This window comes from Xenopus tropicalis, chromosome 2 (assembly GCF_000004195.4).
Source record: "Xenopus tropicalis strain Nigerian chromosome 2, UCB_Xtro_10.0, whole genome shotgun sequence".
Lineage (NCBI taxonomy): Eukaryota > Metazoa > Chordata > Amphibia > Anura > Pipidae > Xenopus > Xenopus tropicalis.
The window spans coordinates 38378078-38400980 of NC_030678.2; the positions used below are offsets into that span (position 1 = coordinate 38378078).

The 22903-nt window shown below is 37.6% G+C and overlaps 1 protein-coding gene across 1 annotated transcript in view; it reads left to right on the plus strand.

Moving 5' to 3' along the window:
• The window catches only part of mxra5 (matrix-remodelling associated 5), a 37361-nt gene that overhangs the window by 11133 nt on the left and 3325 nt on the right, over window positions 1-22903 (plus strand). Inside the window, exons 2-6 of the mRNA XM_002941005.5 lie at window positions 8495-8702; window positions 9967-10096; window positions 12395-12785; window positions 14637-19625; window positions 21664-22564. Coding sequence (XP_002941051.4) covers window positions 8495-8702; window positions 9967-10096; window positions 12395-12785; window positions 14637-19625; window positions 21664-22564 — 6619 coding nt within the window. The remainder of the gene's footprint in view (window positions 1-8494; window positions 8703-9966; window positions 10097-12394; window positions 12786-14636; window positions 19626-21663; window positions 22565-22903) is intronic.

Here is a 22903-nt window from a genome sequence, read left to right on the forward strand (position 1 = left end):
AAAAGTTTTTTTTTTTATTCGGAAGCAATCATACTTTGAGAAATGTGCCCCTAAGGGTTTATTCACACACTAACATAGTAAACTGCACACGCTGAGTAAAAGCACACCCATAGCAGCCAATCAGGTCTTTGCTTTCATTTTCTAATTAACAGACTGGGGCAAGTTAGCACCCATGCAAGTAAAGTGTGGCTACTCTGCAAAAATCTACTAAAACTGGCTTGTTTGTACATATATGCCGATATATTGAATCTGTCCCCTATATTGGTGTATGGCTGCTTCAATAGAACCCAGGCCCCCAGCATCCTCTCCTGTCAGTGATCTAATGTCCATATATCTTCCATCATGAACCAGTGCTGGTATTAGGTAGCAGAAAGTGTTTCTGCTCAGCAGGCTATACTAAATCACTTTCCTACTGAAAGCTGAACTTGCTTGAGGAAAAGACTAATGCAGATATGATTAAAGTTTTTCTAAAAGCAGCATTTTTGGGGGTTTAATAAATATGAGAAATGAATGCTGCTCTTTCAGAAGCACTTGAGAAAAAAAAGCCAGAGAAAAAAGAATCTATACATCAAGAATATTCACATTAAGTTCAAACCAGTGCTGCATTCTACTAGTCTCTGCCACAGCCGCCTTCAGAAATTCATTTTGTTCTTTGAATCCTAATGCAAGGAAAGAGCCTAATACATAAATACAAAACAGTAAGAAAAATGTATTTTGGGCCCTCAGAATAATGCAAAACACCATCTTATAATTCTCAACTATAATAGCTGCCCAGGGTTGGACTGGGGGGGTTCAGGGCCCACCGAGGCTTCTGCCTTAAGGGTCCCTGCACCGCCCAATGGTTGCGGCCTTCACACACCTCATCGCAGGCCTCACCTGCCTGTCCAACCCCCCTCCCCCCGGAGGATTGGTGGAGCGCCCTGTGGGTATCGGGTCTAGCCCAGTCCGACCCTGTAGCTGCCCCAAGCACAGAGCAATGTCATATAAGCTGGTGCTTTAGATGGAAATCTGAGGATCTACGAACAGGGGGAAACTGCATATGTATATACATACAGTATACATACCATGCTCTCTTTGAATTGGAAGGTCCCCAGACAGTTTAAATAATGATTTACTCTGCATAGTTGAATGGTACTGTGTTTGAATTGACAGATATCATCTTTGCTTTTTAACCTGTGCTGACGTGAGTTAACAATATCTATCTATCATCCATCAAATTAATCATTTATCATTGATTAGATATCTATCTATCTATCTATCTATCTATCTATCTATCTATCTATCTATCACTCTATCTGGTCTTATTCCAGTGACAGTGTTATGCCTACTGCCCTTTAGTATAACACATCCCCTTCTACTTCCCTATTAATATATTTAAGAAACTAAGTTAGGAATACAAACTTTTTTTTTTCCTCTGACAAACTGCAGTAGATTGAGTAATGTGGCCAAGATGCTATTACTAAAAATATTACTGTTATTGCTTCCAAACCTGACATGACCTTGTGCTTCCAGTAATCTGTAATTAGGTGGATATAAGCCAACTTAGCCTTTCATTCTTCTCCTTATTACTTTCTGTAGCTTTACTTCAGTCTAGTGTTTCTAGAATAATTTTACCCATTTGTATTTGCCTGTGAATCTAGGAATGCTTTGTTTGGCATCCACTTAGAATTTATGACTATACATCTGTTTTATAGAAAGATCAGCATCAGAATTGTCAAAACCCATTGTATTGTTCAATCTGGCAATCACAGATGTCACATAATCAATGACCAGCCATGGGATATTAATACAACACCTATTAAAAAAACTTTGGAAAGGAAGTAACAATATGCACTAACATTACCAGTTCATCACGCGACATCTTTATATTCTTTCCATCCATCCACAATTTGCAGAGCCATTTAGGCAGAAGGTTAAAGAGTGCAGATTTTTTTCTTTATGATAACAGTTTCCAGTTTCCTATTACCAAGGTCTATTTATGTCTACTAGGTCTACTTTGAACTCTTCAATGATTATTCTAAGCAGCTTGACAAAAAACTTACATTTGGTACGTATAGAACACACTCAAAAAAAGGTACTCCTCAGTACTCGAGCCCATAGGCAGCACATCCTTACAGATACACAATTTCAGTGATATAAATAAAACTCATTGAATTAAAGAAAGTAAATACTGAAAGTACAGGTTGGGGGGGGGGGCTAGTAAGGGATAAGAGTGATATTATTAAGTGGAATTTAACTAACATTGTACTGTGTGGTCTTGAAAGGTTGATTGTCCTTTGTCTGGGCCAGTGCTACTGCAAGGGCCACAGTAATCTCATTGCACCACCATTGCAAGCCTCCCCCTGGTACAGGTACAATATTTGCAGTCAATCCTTGCTTTATTGCACTCCTTTTACAATGCAGATGTAATTCCTGCCTTGTGGTCTTCTCACGTTCAACTTTACAGTGACACAATCCTCTGCATAAAATTTCAGCCTCTGCTTTTATGTTGGTCATAGAGGTGATTTGCCTAAAGGTAAAATAGCACTATAACTAACACCCATGCAAAGTGGGTTGCCAATACAGGAGTGAAGGCTGAAGGAAGATGAGAATACTAGATAAGGGTCGGGGTCTAGAGCACAGTGTTTTGATTTATTGGCTGATATGTGGAGCAGACTGGTATTACACCTGTGGCGTTTAGTTATGGCCTTAAACATCCCATTAAAATTTCCCTTCGAATTGCAGATTCGTTTTGCACCTCCAAACTCCCAAAAGTCCTTACGCCCCACTGTACTGGCTTTGTTTAAATGCATAATAAATCTAGTGGAAATATTATACAGCAAATAATCCTTCTGGGAGATCTCAAAAACATGGGCTTGGTACAGTAGCGCAACGTTATTTATGGAAATTGTATGAAAAGCATGTGTGCCTTTGCTGCTAGCAGGCTCGGAGTGCAAGGGTTCTGTTACTGTCTCTATCACCGTTTGGCACTGTCAGTTTAAAGAGTGTGTCTGGCGTACAAATGGCTTGGGTGTAATCAAATCTTCTCCATGAATTCACTACTAATCCTTTTTTTATTTAATTTGGGAAGCCCATTTATCAACATTCTCATTTTTGTGGTTTAAGAGGTTTTCGAAGCCACAAATAAACTCATTTCTACTAAATCCACAAATGTCTAGTCATTTTTTAAAAGATCGAAAACCATTTTGGATTGGGGTGTCCAGCCCACCTCACCCCAGTCAGAAGCTGCTACACTTTCTATGTCAACCCTCTTCCTCCCCACTTTGTACCACACTTCCTACTTGCAGCAAAGAAAGGATGGGAGAGCGCCAGCACCCGCAGTTACTGGTGGGGGGGAACAGGCCTAGGCCTGTGTGGGGCACAGGGCCACGAGAGTCAGGGTCCGACGGGTTTTTTCCCAGTGCCCCGCCGGCCCAGTCCAACCCTGATCCAAACTGAAAAAGCACAAATGAATTTAAATGTGGAACAAAAATGAAAAGAGCACAAAAAACTCTATTTTTTTATTTTTGTAAGAATTTTTGTGTGTTTACAAACAAAAACCCCCCCCGAAAAACTCTAAAATCTCAAATTGAAAAAAATAGTGTAACGATTTGCCTATGATAGCTCCCATTGAATTCTACATTACCTTAACAGTTTTTTCATGGCAAAATTGTGTATTAGTGGTTTTTACTGTTTTACATTTAATAAATCATGAAAAGTTCTAGTGCAAAAAAAACCCATGAATCGTGGAAAAAAAAAATACAAACATTGGTAAATGGCCCCCACATGGAATAAAAAAGCTGCTCATAACTTTCACCTAAAAAATATACAATATGTTTCATCCAAGTCTATGAAAATAATATATATGTTATTGTTCTTTCACTTGTTTTCATTATTCTTTCCTTAATGAGGGAACATTGCATGAATAGTTTCACAAAGAACACACAGTTCTGCTTATCAGGAGATATTTTTATAAATCATTAGTGTATAGATGATCTGCCATTGTTTTAAAGTTTTTGGAAAATGAAATTGATTTCTGCCCTGGCACAAGAGTGTTTATGGCCATAAGTGAGCGTGAAATACTTTGCATGGGACATTCTGCGTCCAAAAATATTAGGATTAAATTACCGGAATACTCTTTAACAATTTGCAAAATGGGCAGTTGTTTCTAGCTCCCATTACTCTTAATTCACTTTATGTATTAGAACCACATTAGGTTTTTATTGGCCATAATTTGTCAGCAGGTTTCCATTAGCCTTCTATTCTATTTCATTCCATACTACTGACATACTGTAAAGAGGTTCTCAGCGTAATATCTCACAGCATACAGCCTTGATGCTTATTGGATTTGTGGTAATGTGAATGCATCCCGTAACCATACTTTTCCATATATTTGATTGATTATTTGCGAGAATGTTACAAACAGCAGATGTAGATGGATCAATGGGTGAAACATTACAAACAGCAGAATGTTACAAGCTGCAAATACAAAAAGACAATGTAAGAACGTTTTTTCCATACATATTACAGGTATGGGAGGTTATCCAGAATGCTCGGGACCTGGGGTTTCCCGGATAAGGGGTCTTTCCATAATTTGGATCTTCATATCTTAAGTCTACAAAAAAATTATTTAAACAGTAATGAAACCCAATAGGAGTTTTTTTTTGGCTCCAATAAGGATTAATTATATCTTAGTTGGGATCAAGTACAGGTACTGTTTTATTATTACAGAGAAAAGGGAAATATGTTTTAAAAATGTCAATTTGATTAAAATGGAGTCTATGGCAGATGGCCTTTCCATAATTAAAAACTTTCTGGATAACGGGTTTCTGGATAATGGGTCTCATACCTGTACTTATTTTATTTATGTCTATGGCAGAATTTTACATTTAAAGGATTCTTACTCATATAATACATCAACAAAATTAGGAAAAAATCTTAAAATTATGAATTCAAAAGTATGATTATAGACTTTTGAGTTTAGCTGAAAATGTAATTGGCACTCTTTCCATTAAGCCTACTTCTTGATGGAAATCTGTGCATCAGCAGTACGTAAAGCATAGATTTGCCCTATGCTGTTGGGTGAGGGGCAACATAAAGGCAGTGTGGGCATTAATTTTGGTGTTCCTTACCAGTTTACCATTTGAAGGTGAAGTCAAGATTGCCTATGGGTACAAAGCTCGAGGGGGAAAGACTTTTGGAAATGGGCAAGAGCTTGATGTGTTAATGGGTACAATGTTTGCTTCATATTGACCTGTTGCATCTACATTTATTTAATGCTTAGGGCAAAGTGCTTTTTGCACCTTGTACTGGATACACCTTTGTTGCTACATTCAGCATAATGTCACATTGCAAGGAAGCAGCTGTAAAGTAGGGGGTCATTGGTGAGAATGCTAAAAACGGCAGATGCTCATTGAGCATTGGTGGAAATGACCCAGATGTACTTTCAGTTCATCTGCATCAAATGTCTAAATCAAGTTTGCTCCTCCTGCTGATTTATCCTCTTAAATGGCCAATTATATTAGCAAGTGCTGAAAGACTCAAGCACACTTTGCCATGTATTTAGGGCCCCTCTTACATAACAAGTACATGTGGTACTAATCTGATGCAGAAGCCAGGACTCTTCATACAGTTGTGCTTTCATTTGAAAGTATTCATTCCTAATGTTAGGATTATCTGGTGGGCAGAAGGATATTCTTTAGTGCTGTCAACTGGTGTTGTACATGATAGCCACTTATAGAAGCTCTCATGGCTACTTTGAATATTGAGTCAACAGAGAGTAAACACACCCTAAATGCAGTATGGAGTAACAAATTCCACTATCTCCCATTTCAGTTTGCCAAGATCACAGAGTGGCTTATATTGTTATATTGTTACACTCTTTTTACCTCCATTGCAGCTGTCTGGGGCCTCCACAGGTTGCACACTTTCATTCCAGGAAAATCACTTCATCTGTTTCCATAGAGGCAAACTAGAAAATGTTAGAGTCAATAGTGAAGAATTCCATTTGAAGATGGAACTTGGGAATGTACAACTAGAATACTAAAATCTATATTAAAGTTCTTAAACAAATCCACCAGGAAAGAAAGGTCCACATTTGCAGGTTTTACGTAGAAACACTTAGGTCATTTATTAGTGGAGACTGACGTTTTAGCTAGAGCAATAGCCTTTCTCAAAGTGAAAGAGTTCTTAAATATATATAAATATATATATATAATTATATAACTCGTATTTACCATTAATGGTTTGCCCAATTCAAGGCTTTTATTACAAATCTCTCTAGCTCTACTACACTTAATAGCATAGCTGTGTCATTCAAAATGATTCTTATAGACCATAGACATTAATATAACACTATGCAGCTGCAGTTCCATGTAATCTATCCCATATCAAGATCTGGACTGAATCCATGTAACAGTTCCCATGCTTGCCAAACAGATGAAAGAGGTTCTTGAATATTAAATACAATTGGCATATGTAATGACATGTAATATAGGTTTTTTATCTCCCCATTGTTGTATATAATAATGTTAGAGTTGCTAGGAGGTACAGCTGTTGACTTTGTTTTCGCATGCAAAATAATTTATATATGTCCATAAGGTGGTGTTACCTCTGGCACTCCATCTGGTGCAAAGCTATAGATTCCAGCCAAGCCCAGGGGTTGCAGTAAGTGCTGCAGTTTTATTATCTGCATATGCTTAAAGGTGACGCTGATACACTTGCAGATAATGAAATTACACGTCTTTTTTAAAACAATGAACTTGGGGATTACAGCCTGGAATCATTTCTACATACTCGTGCCTGTGCATGTAGGCACAACCCACTGCCCCTGCTCAAACACTGTGCCAACATGCAACCTGGGAGTGCTGGGGTGGCATAAAGGAACAGCATTGCTGATGGTTTTGAAAAGAGGTGAACAGAAGTGAAATTCTTTGTAGACATGTTTTTAAATATGTAGAGAGAAAGTGTCAGTGGTGCAGTGGTGCTAATACCCCACCAAGTTTGTTTTTGCTTCAATGAGTACAAGTCATCTAACATAAGTGTTGCCTTCTGTTATCTACGAGCCTAAAGGTGGCCATACACGAGCAGATCCGCTCGCTTGGCGATGTCGCCAAGCGAGCGGATCTTCCCCCGATATCCCCACCTACGGGTGGGCGATATCGGGGACCATTTAGGTAAAAAAAATAATAATCCGATCGTTTGGCCCTGGGGCCAAACGATCGGATTATGTGGGCGGCAATGGGGCAGTCGGATCGGGGACCGCATCAAGGAGCCGATGCGGTCCCCGATCCGACCAGATTTTCTAACCTGGCCGATCGAGATCTGGCCAATTTCAGGCCAGATATCGGTCGGCCAGGCCGCTCTGCTCTCCCCATACACGGGCCGATTAGCTGCCGAATCGGTCCAAGGGACCGATATCGGCAGCTATAGTCGGCCCGTGTATGGCCACCTTAACTGCCTTTTCCATTTTATGCAATTCAGTTCCTTGCATGGGAATAAACTAGAGGGGCTTATTTAAGATTGCAAGTGCAATGTGCTAAAATGGGTACAAATTGAACATCAGCTTGCAGTGAGCACATAAACAAACTTAGAGCCTGCTCTGATCAACTGAGCACAAGGACACAAAAGAAAAGGCTTCATCCATAACTGCAGCTGAATTGCGCAAAGTGAACTGTATTATATTGCTGTTATTGAAGCCAAGTGGCATTCACAGATAATCACAAATAAACGCAAGGGGGCAGATTTAGCAAATCACGAGTTCGAATCCCAAATGGGAAAAATTATGATTGGAAAGGAAAATTTCTGAAGATTGCAAATATCACGAAAATGCTTCCGAAAAAATCGTATTAGCCACGATAATATCATATTGGCGATCCGAAAGTCACAAAATTTTCGTACCGTACAATTGTAAACAGCGGTAAAGCCTTTCCGATTTTTTCGTGCAAGCGTTCGTGCAGCGTATGGAAAAATCGTACGGACGCCCGTACAAATCGGCGAAAATATGCTCGTTCGTGATTTGGTAAATGTGCCCCAAAGAGTCAGGAATTCAGAACAAAAAGCTGCAATGTGGATAAAATATTTTTTTTTTATAAATGAGCCCTATGATGTATGCCTGTGGTCATTATGCGGCATGCTGCTAATCTCTGTAAGCTCCCTCAGTATGAATAAGTGAAGTTATAGATCTGTATTACAGGATCCCTCCAAGCCATTACAAGGCTACGGGAAGTTTGTTATTATTGGGCTATATATATAGTATATAAACATTTCACGACACCAATCAGGCCACTTTATTTTTGTTTAATTAAAGCCATTTGGTTGGACTTGGTGATTGCAATGCCTTGTTAATTTATATATTCCGTCACCTGCACCCAAACATATTCCTCTATTTATACATTAACAACGTTTTAAGTGATGTTAATTATTCAGTTGTTCGGAATGCATTTAAATGTTAAAATAATGTCAGCTACTATGTACTAAATATACATTTGAACTTTTTTTTTATTTCCTCACTCAGGAACTCAAGGGAAAAAAAAACTGAGCAAAATGTACAACGGGATTCATTTATGGCTCATCCTTGCGGTTATTATATTTGTGCCACAGAATGCTCTCTCGTGCCCACATCCATGTGCCTGCTACGTCAACTCCGAGGTCCATTGTACCTTCCGCTCCTTAGCGGCAGTGCCATCGCGAATACCAAAACATGTGGAAAGAATCAATTTGGGGTTTGTATCTAAATTTCATTTTCAGTTCATATCCTTTACATAGTCACAAATTACGCTCTTTGATACTGAGCAGATGTTGAATTTGGCCGTTTTTCATGCACCTTTGAATGATTACCCGTGTGTGTTTATGAATAAAACTTTAATCTGCATGAAAATTTGCCTGCACTTGTCAAAATAAAACCGGTGTCACCTATTATTCCACTGCTAGGAAAATTGTGTCCTGCTGTTTTAGGCTGGATTCAGTGGTTGTTAAACAATTAGTCAATGATTTATCCCATTTAGTCTCTTGGTGTCTTAGACAGTATGTCATTATCAAGTGAAAATTACATTTTCTACACAGATTTTATTCATCTGAGTAATTATGATAAGTTTATGAAACTCAGAGATAAATTCCCAAAAGAACATGACCCAGATCTCGGACAATAAACAAAGCTAACCATTATTACTCATTATTACAGATTTTCCATGTATGCTTATGTAGGAATATGGTGACTAAGGGCTTCTAAATTCAAAATATGGCCAAGAAGTGGAAGGCTTAGTAAGTAATGGAAAAACCGGCAAATAAGAAATGAATAAAAATTGATGGTATGGAGCAGGAATAAATAAGTGGTACTACTGTATAGGTATGGCATCTGTTATCCAGAAACCCATTAACCAGACGGCTATGAAATATGGGAAGGCCATCTCCTGTAGAGTCGTTTGTAATCAAATAATGCAAATTTCTACAAATTGTTTCATTTTTCTCAGTACTAATAAAGCAGTACTTTGTACAGTTAATCCCCTAATCCAGAAACCCATTATCCAGAAAGTTCCGAATTACAGAAAGGCCATCTCCAATAGACTCCATTTTAATCAAGTAATTCACATTTTAAAACTGATTTCCTTTTTCTCTGTAATAATAAAACAGTACCTTGAACTTGATCCCAACTAAGATATAATTAATAATTGTTGGAGCCAAAACAATCCTATTGGGTTTATTTAATGTTTAAATAATTTTTTAGCAGATGTACGCTAGGAGATCAGAATTATAGAAAGACCTCTTATCTGGAAAACCTCAGGTTCCAAGTATTCTGGATAAGAGGTTCCATACCCGTACTTGAACCTAACTAAGCTGCATGAATCCATACTGGAGGCAAAACAATCCTACTGGGTTTATATAATGTTTAAATGATTTTTAGTAGACTTAAAGTATGTTGATCCACATTATGGAAAGATCCCATATCCAGAAAACAAAGCTTCTTATGAGTTCTATTTTTTTCTGCAGATTCAACAGTATCCAATCTATTGGGGAGGATTCATTCGCAGGATTATCAAAACTAGAGTTACTTTTGATCCATAGTAATGATGTCCGCAATGTTCCCAACGGTGCTTTTAGAGATCTGGTTTCTTTACAGGTAAATTCTGAATAATACATTCCAACACATTGCTGTTTTATTATTTTCTTTTCTTAATTAAGAAAATGTCCTGTAGCTCATATTGTGCACTCCTGAATCTCAGCATTTATATTTATATCCATGGAAATTATGTACAAAGTGAGCCATTTGAGCCAAAAGCATGGATAAAGTTAGCTTCTTCATTATGAATTAATATGATGCTAATACAAAATGCCATTCCTTCATGTGTAATATGGAAATTAACAATTTTTTCAGTAAGGTTAAATATAAATGAAGTTGTATTTGACTTTACCAACCTAGTATTTGTTTGTGAATGTATGGGATAACAAATATCACTTACTGAAAGTTTGTAGTTTTATGCATCTCCATGCATGGTAGAATGATCCTGCATATTTTTGTTGCCTCAACCCCTTTATAAATTAAAGCTACAACTGTAGGATGACATTTAGGGGCAGATTTACTATTGCTTGAGCTGCAAGTGATTAAGTAAGTCAGTCAGTAAGTAAGTAACTGGAATAGGAATTATATAAGGGGATAAATAGACAGCTGTAGTGAAGCAGACCCAATCCCGGAAGATCTCAATCCCCTAATTCTAAGTTTTCCCTCATTTTACACTATTTTTGTGCATAATGCATTTCACTGCTTTTACATTTTACTGAATTGTTTCGCGAAACTTCCGTGAACATTCACCGCGGGTAAATTCGTTGCGTAGAATTTTTTTTGTCGCGCGTCAAATCGGGCATGGCCACGTAAAAAAGGGCGCTCACATCAAAATTGGGCATGGTCGTGTCAAAAAAACATGGGCGACAAAAAAGACGCGAGTGACAAAAAAATCGAGCGACAAATGCTTTTCGCGGATTTCCTTGCCGTTTCGCAAATTTTATGGCGAGGTGAAACAGGACAGATTCGCTCATCACTAGTCTACATCATGGACTTACAAATAGGACTTAATTTCTTATAACCACATCATTTCAACATTTCGGCTCAGTTCTAGGGCTTTTATCAAGTGATATCTACTTATATTTATTACAAAATAAAGTATTTCTGTACAAGTGGATGAACTAAGAAATCGATATCTACAATATTGTAGATAGCACAAATATTTTGCATTTGGTTGCAGTTTTCTGAAAGAGAATTGCCCTTAAAAAAGGCTTAGACCAGGCAGATATCCCACTGTGCTGACTCTCAGATGAATGGAATGCTCCGTGCACACAAGGTGGATCATTGTGTACAACGTATCTGCATTTGACCTTGTGTTTGAACAATGTGGTTGAGAAAGTCAATGGTATTTCACAGTCAGGGCTTCCAATGAAATATAACTTTTGTTAAGGCTTGTCTTTGCAAATAAATAAATTAGACTAAAATGTTACAGTACAGAATAGCTTTATTATTAAGCCATATGTTAAACTAAGTAGTGTTTACTTGAAAACGAATAGAGAATACTATGCAGTAAATTAAGACTGACATTTATTAAAATAGTCCCAATAACATTTTAGTTTAGTTTGTTTGCTTATCATATGAGTATGTTAAGTTTTAGGGTTCCTGGTGTATTCTTTGTACCTTTGTATTCATATCTTGGGATATTGTGGAGGTATGATGAAAGTATAAGAGAAATGAATGAAAATCTGCTGCTGGACAGTTTCTAAGGGCTCTGGCACACGGGGAGATTAGTCGCCCGCAACAAATCTCCCTTGTCACGGGTGACTAATCTCCCCGAACTACCATCCCACCGGCGAACATGTAAGTCGCCGGTGGGATGGTACACGCTGTGCAGGTGATTTCGGCAAATCGCCGAGGTCGCCTCGTGAGGCATTTTCGCCGATTTGCCGAAATCGCGCCACCGCGTGTGCCATCCCACCGGCAACTTACATGTTCGCCGGTGGGATGGCAACTGATGGCAACTCAGGGAGATTAGTCGCCCGCAAACAGGGAGATTTGTCGCGGGCGACTAATCTCCACGTGTGCCAGAGTCCTAATAATGCATTGGGACAATGGTGCATGTACAACCCAAAAAGACTCTACTTTCTGTACTGTGATATAAAATGAATACCTAATATTACAATTATTCACAGTTTGCAAATTTGTTTAAATAAAGGAACATCTGTTTTTCCTTAATTCAGGGTAATTATGTCATATGCAGTTGAAGTGTCAACGGTGTATTCATTTGTGTATAATTGTAATACTATCTTTCTCTGGCAATATAATTAGTCAGCTGGAATCAATAGCCTTATAATTGTTCTGTGCCACTGTGTTTTCAAATGTAAAAAATATGTTTTTCTATATTTTGTTTTCCCTTAGGTGTTCAAAATGAGCTACAACAAGCTGAAAACGATTACCAGTCACACCCTCCATGGTCTTTTGGGCTTAACAAGGCTGCACATTGACCATAACCAAATTGAATTCATACACCCCAATGCGTTCAATGGTTTAATGTCTTTAAGACTTCTTCATTTAGAAGGAAACTTGCTTCAACAGCTACATGCCAACACATTTTGCACCTTCAATTTCTTAGGTTATTTCCGACAGTCTACGTTAAAACACCTTTATTTATCAGAAAACATGATTCAGTCACTGCCTGCAGACATGATAAAAACAATGCCATTACTGGAAAATCTCTACCTTCATGGTAACCCATGGGTCTGTGATTGTAACATCAAGTGGTTACTTGACTGGACTGAGCAAACAGATGGTAAATATTATCTATTATATAAGCAAAAGTCTATGAAAAACAATACAAGCCGTTGTCTCATATGAAAAGTGTGTTAAGTGCTAATAATTTGGCATCATTTAGTAGCCCACAAAAATATACATTTCAAACTTTCCCTTCTTATCTTTCATTGACAGGGGAAGTGGATGTACCAATGCATAGTATTACTAAGTACAATCCTATTTGGTGGACATACAACAGACAGTAATGCCTTTAAAAACCAAACATAAAAGATCACTGAAGAGTATATAGTGCACAGAAGTGAAACAGTTCTCCATGTATGTTTTCCAATTATTTTTCCCAAAATTATATTGTAAAGGTAGCCATACATGTGAAAATCTGCTCATTTGTCAAGGTTGCCAAATAAGCAGATCTTTCACCAATATGGCTATCTTGAGGTGAGCGATATCGTATTGATCCAATTGTTTGGCCCAATATCCAAATGATCAAATCACATTGACAGGATACAGGCTGTCGGGACGAGGACCACATCATTGTACCATGTCATGCCTATTAATTACTGAAAAAGACAACTACTAGTATTGTCAGGTAGACAGCAATTATTTGAATTTAGCGGAGAACAAGTTTTACATAAGTGTTCTAGTACAGCAGAGTCATTTCACAACTGGAGAAGTCTTTTAGTATTGAAACTGTGCAACATTTGCTTAATAATTGCCCTTTTGTCTAGAAGTCTTCACTACTGTAGTTGAGAATGGGAGGTGAATAAACAAACACCTGAACACAGTGGGCTGTTGAGTATACTTGTGTAAACATGGAAAGATTTAGGAAATAAAGCTTCAAATGTTCACAGTCTTTCAGTAAATAATTGCTTTCAAATTCACTCTTTAATCAAAAATGAACTTAAGTTTAGAATTATAATTAAAAGACAGGAGAAATACTGCAGTTGGCATTAACAGTTCAATTTCTCTTTGCTTGTCTGAGCTTTTTCATGATTAGCCAAGTGTATATTCTGTATTTGCTGTTTCTAATTGCTAAAACTGCAAATTGCATGTTTGCCTTAATGCTTTGTTGCCAAAATGCATCCGTTTAGCTTTAAAACAATTTGTTGCCGGTGGCTTATTATTCAAGGGATGCCCACAGTAAATGAACTAGGAAGTAGTGTTATGTTTTTCTTACTTTACTGTTGGTGTGCCTAGATACATATTTTAATATATTTAATTTAGCTCCTTAACTATGTTGTTCAATATCTAGAATAAATAAATCTAAAGCAACTGGACTTGTTAAAGGAACAGTAATGCACTGTTGCCCTGCACTGGTAACACTGGTGTGTTTGCTACAGTAACACTACTATAATGTATATAATAAGCTGCTGTGTAGCCACGGGGGCAGCCATTCAAGCTGGAAAAAAAGGGAAAAGGCACAGGTTACATAGCAGATAACAGATAAGCTCTGTAGAATACAATGGTGTTTTATCTGTTATCTGCTATGTGCCTGTGCCTTTTCTCCTTTGAATGGCTGCCTCCATGGCTACATAGCAGCTTATTTATATAAATTATAGTAGACTTTCTGAAGTAAACACACAACTTTTACCAGTGCAGGGCAGCAGCACATTATATTTTAGTTACTTTTATACACTTTCATTTTTTGGTGTTACTGTTCCTTTAAGTAATCATTGAAGGCTTTCAACTGAGGTTCTGAGCTACTCAGATGAGTAGTGAAATGTCTTCAATGATTATTTAACAAGTCCAGTTGCTATAGATTTATTTATACTAAATATACCATGACCTGGATAAATGAAAATCTTCATAGTCATATGTTGTTCATTGTTTCCATCCTGGTTAATTTTAACAAATTGTTTTTTTGCTCCTACAGGCATTCTTAAATGTAAGAAAGACAGATCATATGAAAATGGGCAGCTGTGCCCTACATGCTCTTCTCCAAAGCATCTGCAAAATCGGGAAATCCAGAGTCTGAAAGATGCTTACTGTTCTAGACCTGTGATATACTCAGCACTTCGAGACAACAGTAGTTATGCCTACACAGAAGAAGAGAATGGGAATGATCCACCAGCAGCAGAGTCTTATCATAACCTGCTAGGGAAAGTCATATTAAATATGACTGACGAGCATGGGAACAAAGTAAATTTGGACTGTGACATGATAAAGCCAGCAGACTTCAGCAAAATTACTTGGAATCAACATCATCCAGAGGAAATTGATATCAATGCCACATTTAGTCTTGATTTTGAATGCCCAATGAATCGAGAAAACTATGAAAAATTATGGAAGCTTATAGCCTATTATAGCGAAGTACCTGTAAAGCTGGAAAGGGAATTACAGTTTAATGACAGTCCCAAAATGACTTACAGATACAGACAGAATGTAGACCATGACTCATATTATTATACAGGTGTTAAAGCTCTAATATCATCAGATCCATCTTGGATAATGCAAACAACTGTCAACATCCAGTTAAATAGAAAGATGAGTACTGCTAAGAAAGTCACTTTATCTTTTTCTACACAATTTGCAGAGTCTATACACACAAAGGAGATACAGTATACTCAGAATAATTGGGTGTTGATTGAGAAAAATGAAAAAGTGAAGACATCATGCACTGCAGTTAAAGGAACTCTCTGTCAGCTGAACTGCCATGTAAAGTCATCTGAAATCCCCTCGATTGAATGGAGTCTTCCAGATGGAACAATACTCAAAGCACCATACAATAGCCCAGAAAGCAGATTTTCCGTTTCTCCCAGTGGACAGTTAGTTATAAAAGAAGCAGATTTCCCAGATTCTGGATTGTATTATTGCATTGCTCGAGTAAAGCATGAAGTGGATATGCAGCTATTTAGAGTCACAGTGCAGTCATCATCAAGTGATGTAGCTGAGAATCATATTCATGTTCTTACAAGGAATGTAGGGGATCCCATAGCCTTGGCTTGCAATGTAGTGGGGAATCCAGATGCTGATGTGAACTGGATTTTGCCTAATAATAAAATTATTGATGCATCAGTAAATAATACAGGTCTATATCTTTTAAATAATGGTTCATTAGCAATTATAAATGCCAAACTTAGTGACAGTGGCTTGTACAGATGCATAGGTATTAATCAGCATGGGACAGACCACTACAGCGTTCAAGTAGAAATAAACAGAAAAGTATCTGAAAAACCTTATCAAATAATAAAAACTAAAAAACAGCCTTCTTTTGAAGTTCCAACAAAGCCCAAGTATAATGTGATAGATGATGATGGTGGCTCAGGGGAAAAGGATACTCAAGAAGAGTCAGGTAAATATAACGTCAAAAATGGTGCAAGACCGGTAAAGAAAATTGGTTCAGCTTCAACTAAAGTTCGTGTTAAACAAAACAGAAAGGACAGAAGGAAAATGAAACCTTGGAAAGGTACAGAAAGATCAAAAGGGAGCAATATTGCCGAAGGTCGAAGGAAGTTTGAATCAAGAAGGAGAATTAATATGGGGAATAAACAGATTGATCCACAACAATGGGCCAATATTCTAGCAAAGGTTAGAGGGAAAAATCTTCAAAGAACAACAGAATTTCCACTTGCCACACAAGCCACTCCCACTTCTGCATTACGGCATAAACCTACACCCCCTTCGTCTATTGCTATGCCTCCACCTGCAAAAGAATCAGAACCTTATGTAGAAGAAACATCCGCAGATGAAGAAGAATTATTACATATAACTTCTTCCCCAACAATAGCACAAGGAATCTCTGATGTCACAGTATCCCCTAATGACAGAATTGTAACTGTAATCAGTGAAGAAACAGATAATGACAGCGAAACTGTGCTATCAGAAAGCAAAACATGTAAAACAGAGTCTTCCACTCCAAACACAGATCTGACAACTATTGAGAACTCTGAAGCAGAAGGTTTTACTTATTCAACAAATGAAGATGAAAATGTAATTCTAGAAGGGAATGAAATTCACAGTAGTGCCCCAACAACATATATCCAGACTATTGAAAATGAATATATAGTAGACAGTGTAACAACCGACAGTTATGTTGAGGAGCAATCAAATGAAAAAACAGTGTTTGAAAGTGAGAATAATTCGGAAGCAGATTTAGAAAGCAGTACTATGGAAATGCTTAGCGTGGGAACTGATGATGTTAAAGAACTTTCTACTGCTTCTGGAATAACAGTGGCCCCATTGCTGCCTGGTGTGGAAAAATCTACAACAATAAAAAGTAGTGACACATATTTTCCAGAAGAACCGTCTCAGCCTCCGAATGCTGAAAGTGATGATAGCCTTACTACAGAAAACTTTATTTTATGGAAAGAAGACAATGATATTCTTCCCACAATCAACAGAGAAATTCAGTCCACCCCTGTGACTTCTATATCTAATGCTATTTCCCCCACTCCCTCTGATGACCAGTTGAATATCTATGCTTTGGTTCCTACTCAAACATTAATTCCAATTACCACTCAGTCTGCTGGTGAAAATGTAATTGAAGTAAATTACACAGAGGACTATGCTGGAAACACAGACACTATTTTCCCCAAAATGAGTAGTAAAAGTTCCATTTCCCGGGGACATAAGAATAATTATAAAGCTGAACCTACTACAGTGACTACATCTACAGGAAAACCAAAAACAGACAGTCGACTGAAGACTACAATGATCCCAAATACTATTATTAATGCAGTGCCTAAGAAAAACATGGTGACTCCCACAGTTCAGGGGTCAACAATTAGAACAAATTATCTAACAAGTACAACTACAAAAATAAGTACAACTACAACAATAAGTACAAATGGAAATATTAATATCCATAGACGTCGACCAAATGGGAGAAGAAAACGTCCAAATCGGTACAAATTACGTCAGAATCAGATTGTTCCAACAGTACAACCAGTCTTAGATTATTTTCCTCAAAAGCCAGTTGCACCACCAACAAAAGAACAGGTCGTCACTAATGATCACATAAGACCTACTGAGTTTAAAAATGTTTACACCAGTGCTGTTCCATCTTCTACACCTGCATCTAATACTAAAATAATTGGATTGCCCATTCCCACCCCTATAACAACACTACAAATAGTCCAGACCCAAAGGGTAGGTGAACATGAGCATGTAAACAATGTAAATACCTTACATCCCATTGTTAACACAGATTCCAATACTATACAAAATGTCCAGACCTCAACATTGGTTGGGAAAAACGATGCAGTCAGCACCAGTCATATTACAAAGTCCAATACCTTGCATGTAACTACAAAGCCATCTAAGTTTTCAAAATATACAACTACTGTTCCATATGCCAACTCAATTGAGTCAACTACAGGAATTCAGTCTGAATCTGAGTTGTACCCATTAACTGTTACAGAGGAACCTTTAAAAATAACAACTACTGCCGGTATAACAGAACATATCTTTCAATATTTAGACAATGTTCAGAGCAGTCCATATCCTGAATCTATGCCTTTGGTCACTGATTCCCCTGTGTCTACCACTAAAATACCTGTAGAAACCACAGTTGGACATACTACTTTGAGGCCTGAAACGAAAGAAAGAAAAGATTCAGCCACATTCCCTTCAAAAACCGAAAGGAAAACAGTATATTCATACAAAGGAAATAGGGAAAGTACCACTAAGCCATATCCAATGACTACTCAAAGCTCTCAAATTAAGTTTAGGCCATTTACAGAGAAGGTTTTCATTCCTACTGCTCACTTACATTTGCCTACAACCCAAGCTACAGCTTCTACAAGGACCAAATATCATGAAATCATAGTTCCAACAGCACCATCAAAAGTAAAAATAGCACAAACAAGCACCCCATCTTCCAGGCAAAATGAACTGGACCAGCTTCCACACATTCAAAACAAAATGCTTTTTCCACAAATACAAGGACGATTTAAGGACAATTATGTGGCAATGTCAAATAACAGCGTTTTATATAATACAAAATTACATCAGTCACGACTACCTATTAATCAAAATAATGTGAACCCTCCAGTTCATCATGGTCCTGTTCGTGGAACCAAGAGACCACCTTATTTTGGCACCCAAGGACCATTACGTTACTTTGTTACAAACCAACCATTTGTGATGACAAACAAGCCAGAGATTACAGCATATACAGCACAAAGCAATCAAGAGAAAAAAACATTTCCTTCTCAACAGTTAACAACAAAACCATCCACAACAACTACAACAGTTGTACCACTATTTAGACCAAAACCAATGACTCCAAGTCGATTTAATCTAGGGCAACGCATATCGCCCTATTATAGACCTGCAGGAAATACTCTCAATAATAATGGTAAAGACATAGTTGCAAGAATTCCTTATCAAGGAAATCCATATTACTTAAATCCAAGATTCCATTATCGTTTTAACAGGACTAAGCCCATCATATTTACTGCTACACTTAAACCTCCTATACCTACCAATTTGGTTCCAGACAGTGCAAATAAAAAAAACACTTATGTATCAGCTGCAAAGACAACAATATCAAGTGCCATAATTAAAGCCACGGTTGCACCTTTGCCAGTGATACCTGTAACCAAGCCTGCAACACAAAAACAAATGCAGCTGACTACTCCTTATATTGTACATACTCAAACACCCAAATCCAGCTCAACTATTCAGCTAAACAGGTACTTTAATCACATAAACAACAAACCATCAATTGTCGAAGGAGCTAAACTGACAAATCTCAATGAAATACAGTCTTCAGTAACTCAAAGACCTCAAGGAATCAAGCCACGGATTACAACCACTGGGCTACAGTCATTATCTGTGCCTTTTGAAACGGATGCTGTTATACCATGTGAAACCTTTGGTGATCCTAAGCCTTCCATTACCTGGACAAAAGTCGCCACTGGTAATGAATTAAGATTTTACTTTATTTTTTGTCACATATATGTAAAAGGTATAAGATCATGCACAAATTTGGAGTTATTTACAATGCAGGACATATTGTGCAAGGCACAAAAAAGCATGCAAATGGTCATTATTTTGTACTTTGCAAACTGCGTCCTGCATCATGTGACCTGCTGCACTCCTCCACGCTCTGAAACAGACCTGCAGCTTGCCCCTCGGATAGAGTGCTGCATGTGTGAGGCAGAGATCTATCCAAAAGGGACAAAGGGGAGGCCCATAGGTGTCCTCCCACCATTCCTTATATGCCCCTAACTTGCTCATCATGTACCAGTTTTACCAGAGATTGGTTGCATCTCCTGATGCTGCTCTCTGCACCAGTGCCAGGATTTTTGATCTGGAGGTCAGAGCAGAGAGCAGCATTCCCCGGCATTACCCAGCATTACCCAGTGCTTTAGTAAGTGAACACTAAGGGGTGCACACTTGCATATATGAAAAACAAAAAAGCTTTAGTTCAGGAGCATCATTCACTAATATAACAATAGCATGTTAACAATAGCACTTTCTAGCAAAAACAAAGAACATCTAATAGTTTGCTAAGTTTAGCAGCATTACTAAGGCATTTGTGTTTTGTGCCATGTCCAGCAGATTATTTCTTTTCCAACAAACTTCTGGGTTCCACCATGGTGCCCACCCACTTGTTTATGTTGAGTTTACCTCTTGTAAAGGGGACCAATGAAGGGTACATATGTGTATCTTCCTGAAGTCTGTAACAAGATGTATAGGGTTGCTGTTTGTGTAAAGGCTTAATTCAAATTAAACATTTTGTATTGGGCCTTAGTTTACCTTTAACTGAACCTTGTAGGGTTCTTCAAAGATACAGATAGGAATGTAGTAATCTAAATACATTTTTATCATAAGGGGAACTTTCCTGAATATGTAATATGATCTTCATCTCGTGGAAATGTGACATTTTCTAAATATAAACCATTAGAAATTTTGCACTGATTCTGAATATCAAGTTAGATTTTAATATCCCCCTCTTAGCAAAAAGTCTTACCTCATGCAGAAGTCAGCTTTTGATACAAATATAGTTTTGTGTGCTCCTATTGCCTGCCCTAGACAATGTATGTATTTGAGCTGTCTTTCAAAATAGCCATCCGACCAAGACACCAACACAAAGCTGCATGTAGAGAGAGTGGTTATATTAGCAACAATACAGAATTTGCTAGCACATGGGCGGCCAAATTGAACAGATATCCACTTGTTTCGCAACATCGCTAAATTAATGGGTCTCAAGTTGTATTCACCAGCACGTGGGTGGCCAAATTTAACAGATATCCACTTGTTTGGCAACACTGGGTCTTAAGTTGTATGACCAGCTTTAGTACTCTAGCTGTGATAGAATGAAAATCAGAGCATCAAAAATATATGCTCAATGGTTCCAAACATAAAGTGTTAACACATACTGTAGGTTGTGATGTGTACTTCTTGTGCTAGAGATATAGATAGATGATAGATAGATAGATAGATAGATAGATAGATAGATAGATAGATAGATAGATGATAGATAGATGATAGATAGATAGATAGATAGATAGATGATAGATAGATAGATAGATAGATAGATAGATAGATAGATAGATGATAGATGATAGATGATAGATAGATAGATAGATAGATGATAGATAGATGTCAGTGATTAATTATTATAATCTGATATACAAGCCACAAAGACATATTTTATATTACATTTATATTATACAGACATTATATTTTAATGAAGTAGGGTTAAAGAATGTTTCTTGTGCCCTGAGTAGCTTCATATTTCTTTCTAGTTAGGAACAAGTGCACCATTTTATACAACTCCCTTTTTTGCCAACACAACTTTCAGCCAAAGTATACATTAAATAATAACTACATCAAAGATGTGTCACCATCTTCATAACTACAGTTATGTTTAAACAGGCAGTATAAAGAGGAAGCAATGATAGTTTTAGGAGAGTTTATATTTTTTATTAATCGATGAATTGTTATTGCAGGGGCAGTAATGTCAAAAAACACAAGGATGCAACGATATGAGGTCTTGGAAAATGGAACTCTTAGCATTCAGAAACTTCAGCTGCAGGACCATGGACAGTATGTGTGTACTGCACAGAACCAGCATGGCATCGACAAGATGTATGTGACCCTGACTGTGGTTGTCCAACAGCCTCGAATATTAGGATCTCGTTATAAGGATGTTACAGTGTACATTGGAGATACAATTTCAATGGACTGTCCTGCTAGTGGTGTTCCATCTGTACACATTTCTTGGATATTCCCTGACAGAAAAATAATACGGACTGTATCAGCTACAGAGAGTCGTATTATGCTTCATGAAAATGGAACATTGATAATTAAGGAAACAACTTTTACTGACAGAGGAATTTTCAAATGTGTTGCCAGTAATGTGGCAGGAGCTGACAGTCTGACAGTAAGGCTTCATATTGCTGCCTTGCCTCCAATTATTAAACAGGAAAAGCAAGAGAACATTACCCTTCCCCATGGTCACAGTGTTTATATCCATTGTTCTGCAAAAGGTGCTCCATCTCCAAGTATACGTTGGGTTCTTTTTGATGGAACCCAGGTCCGGACATCCCAATTTGTAAATGGAAATGTGTTTGTTTTTCCAAATGGAACACTGTATATAAGAAGCTTATCACAGAAAGATACCGGAAAATATGAGTGTGTTGCCACAAACATCGTCGGAGCTGCCAGAAGGACAATTATGCTTGATGTAAAAAAGTTAGCAAGTAATGCCAAGATCACTGCAAGTTCACCCCAAAAAACAGATGTCACATATGGAAGCACTCTGCGCCTGGACTGCAGTGCAGCTGGTGATCCATGGCCAAGGATACTGTGGAGACTTCCCTCTAAACGAGTGGTGGATTCATTCTTCAGGTAAAATATAAGAAATATTGTGTCAGATAAACAAAAACTCATCCACGTAGTCTAACAAGTACATTTTCTTGTATATGGTTACTAGTGCAGTAAAGGAAAAAAGGATAGAGGAGGAAAAAAGTAGGGACAATGTGGTTATTCCCATTTAGTAGTGCACAATCCCATTTATGTCAAAGGAAACCTTTCGTCTTTAAACTCTGACCATGTGCTGTAATGCGCTTTGCCATTATGAATGCTTTTCTTATTTAAAAAAAGTAGTCAAATGTTAAGAGACAGATGGAAAAAATTACATTCCAGCGATGCTTAAAAGGAGGTGATACCTGTTTATAGTTAGGAAAA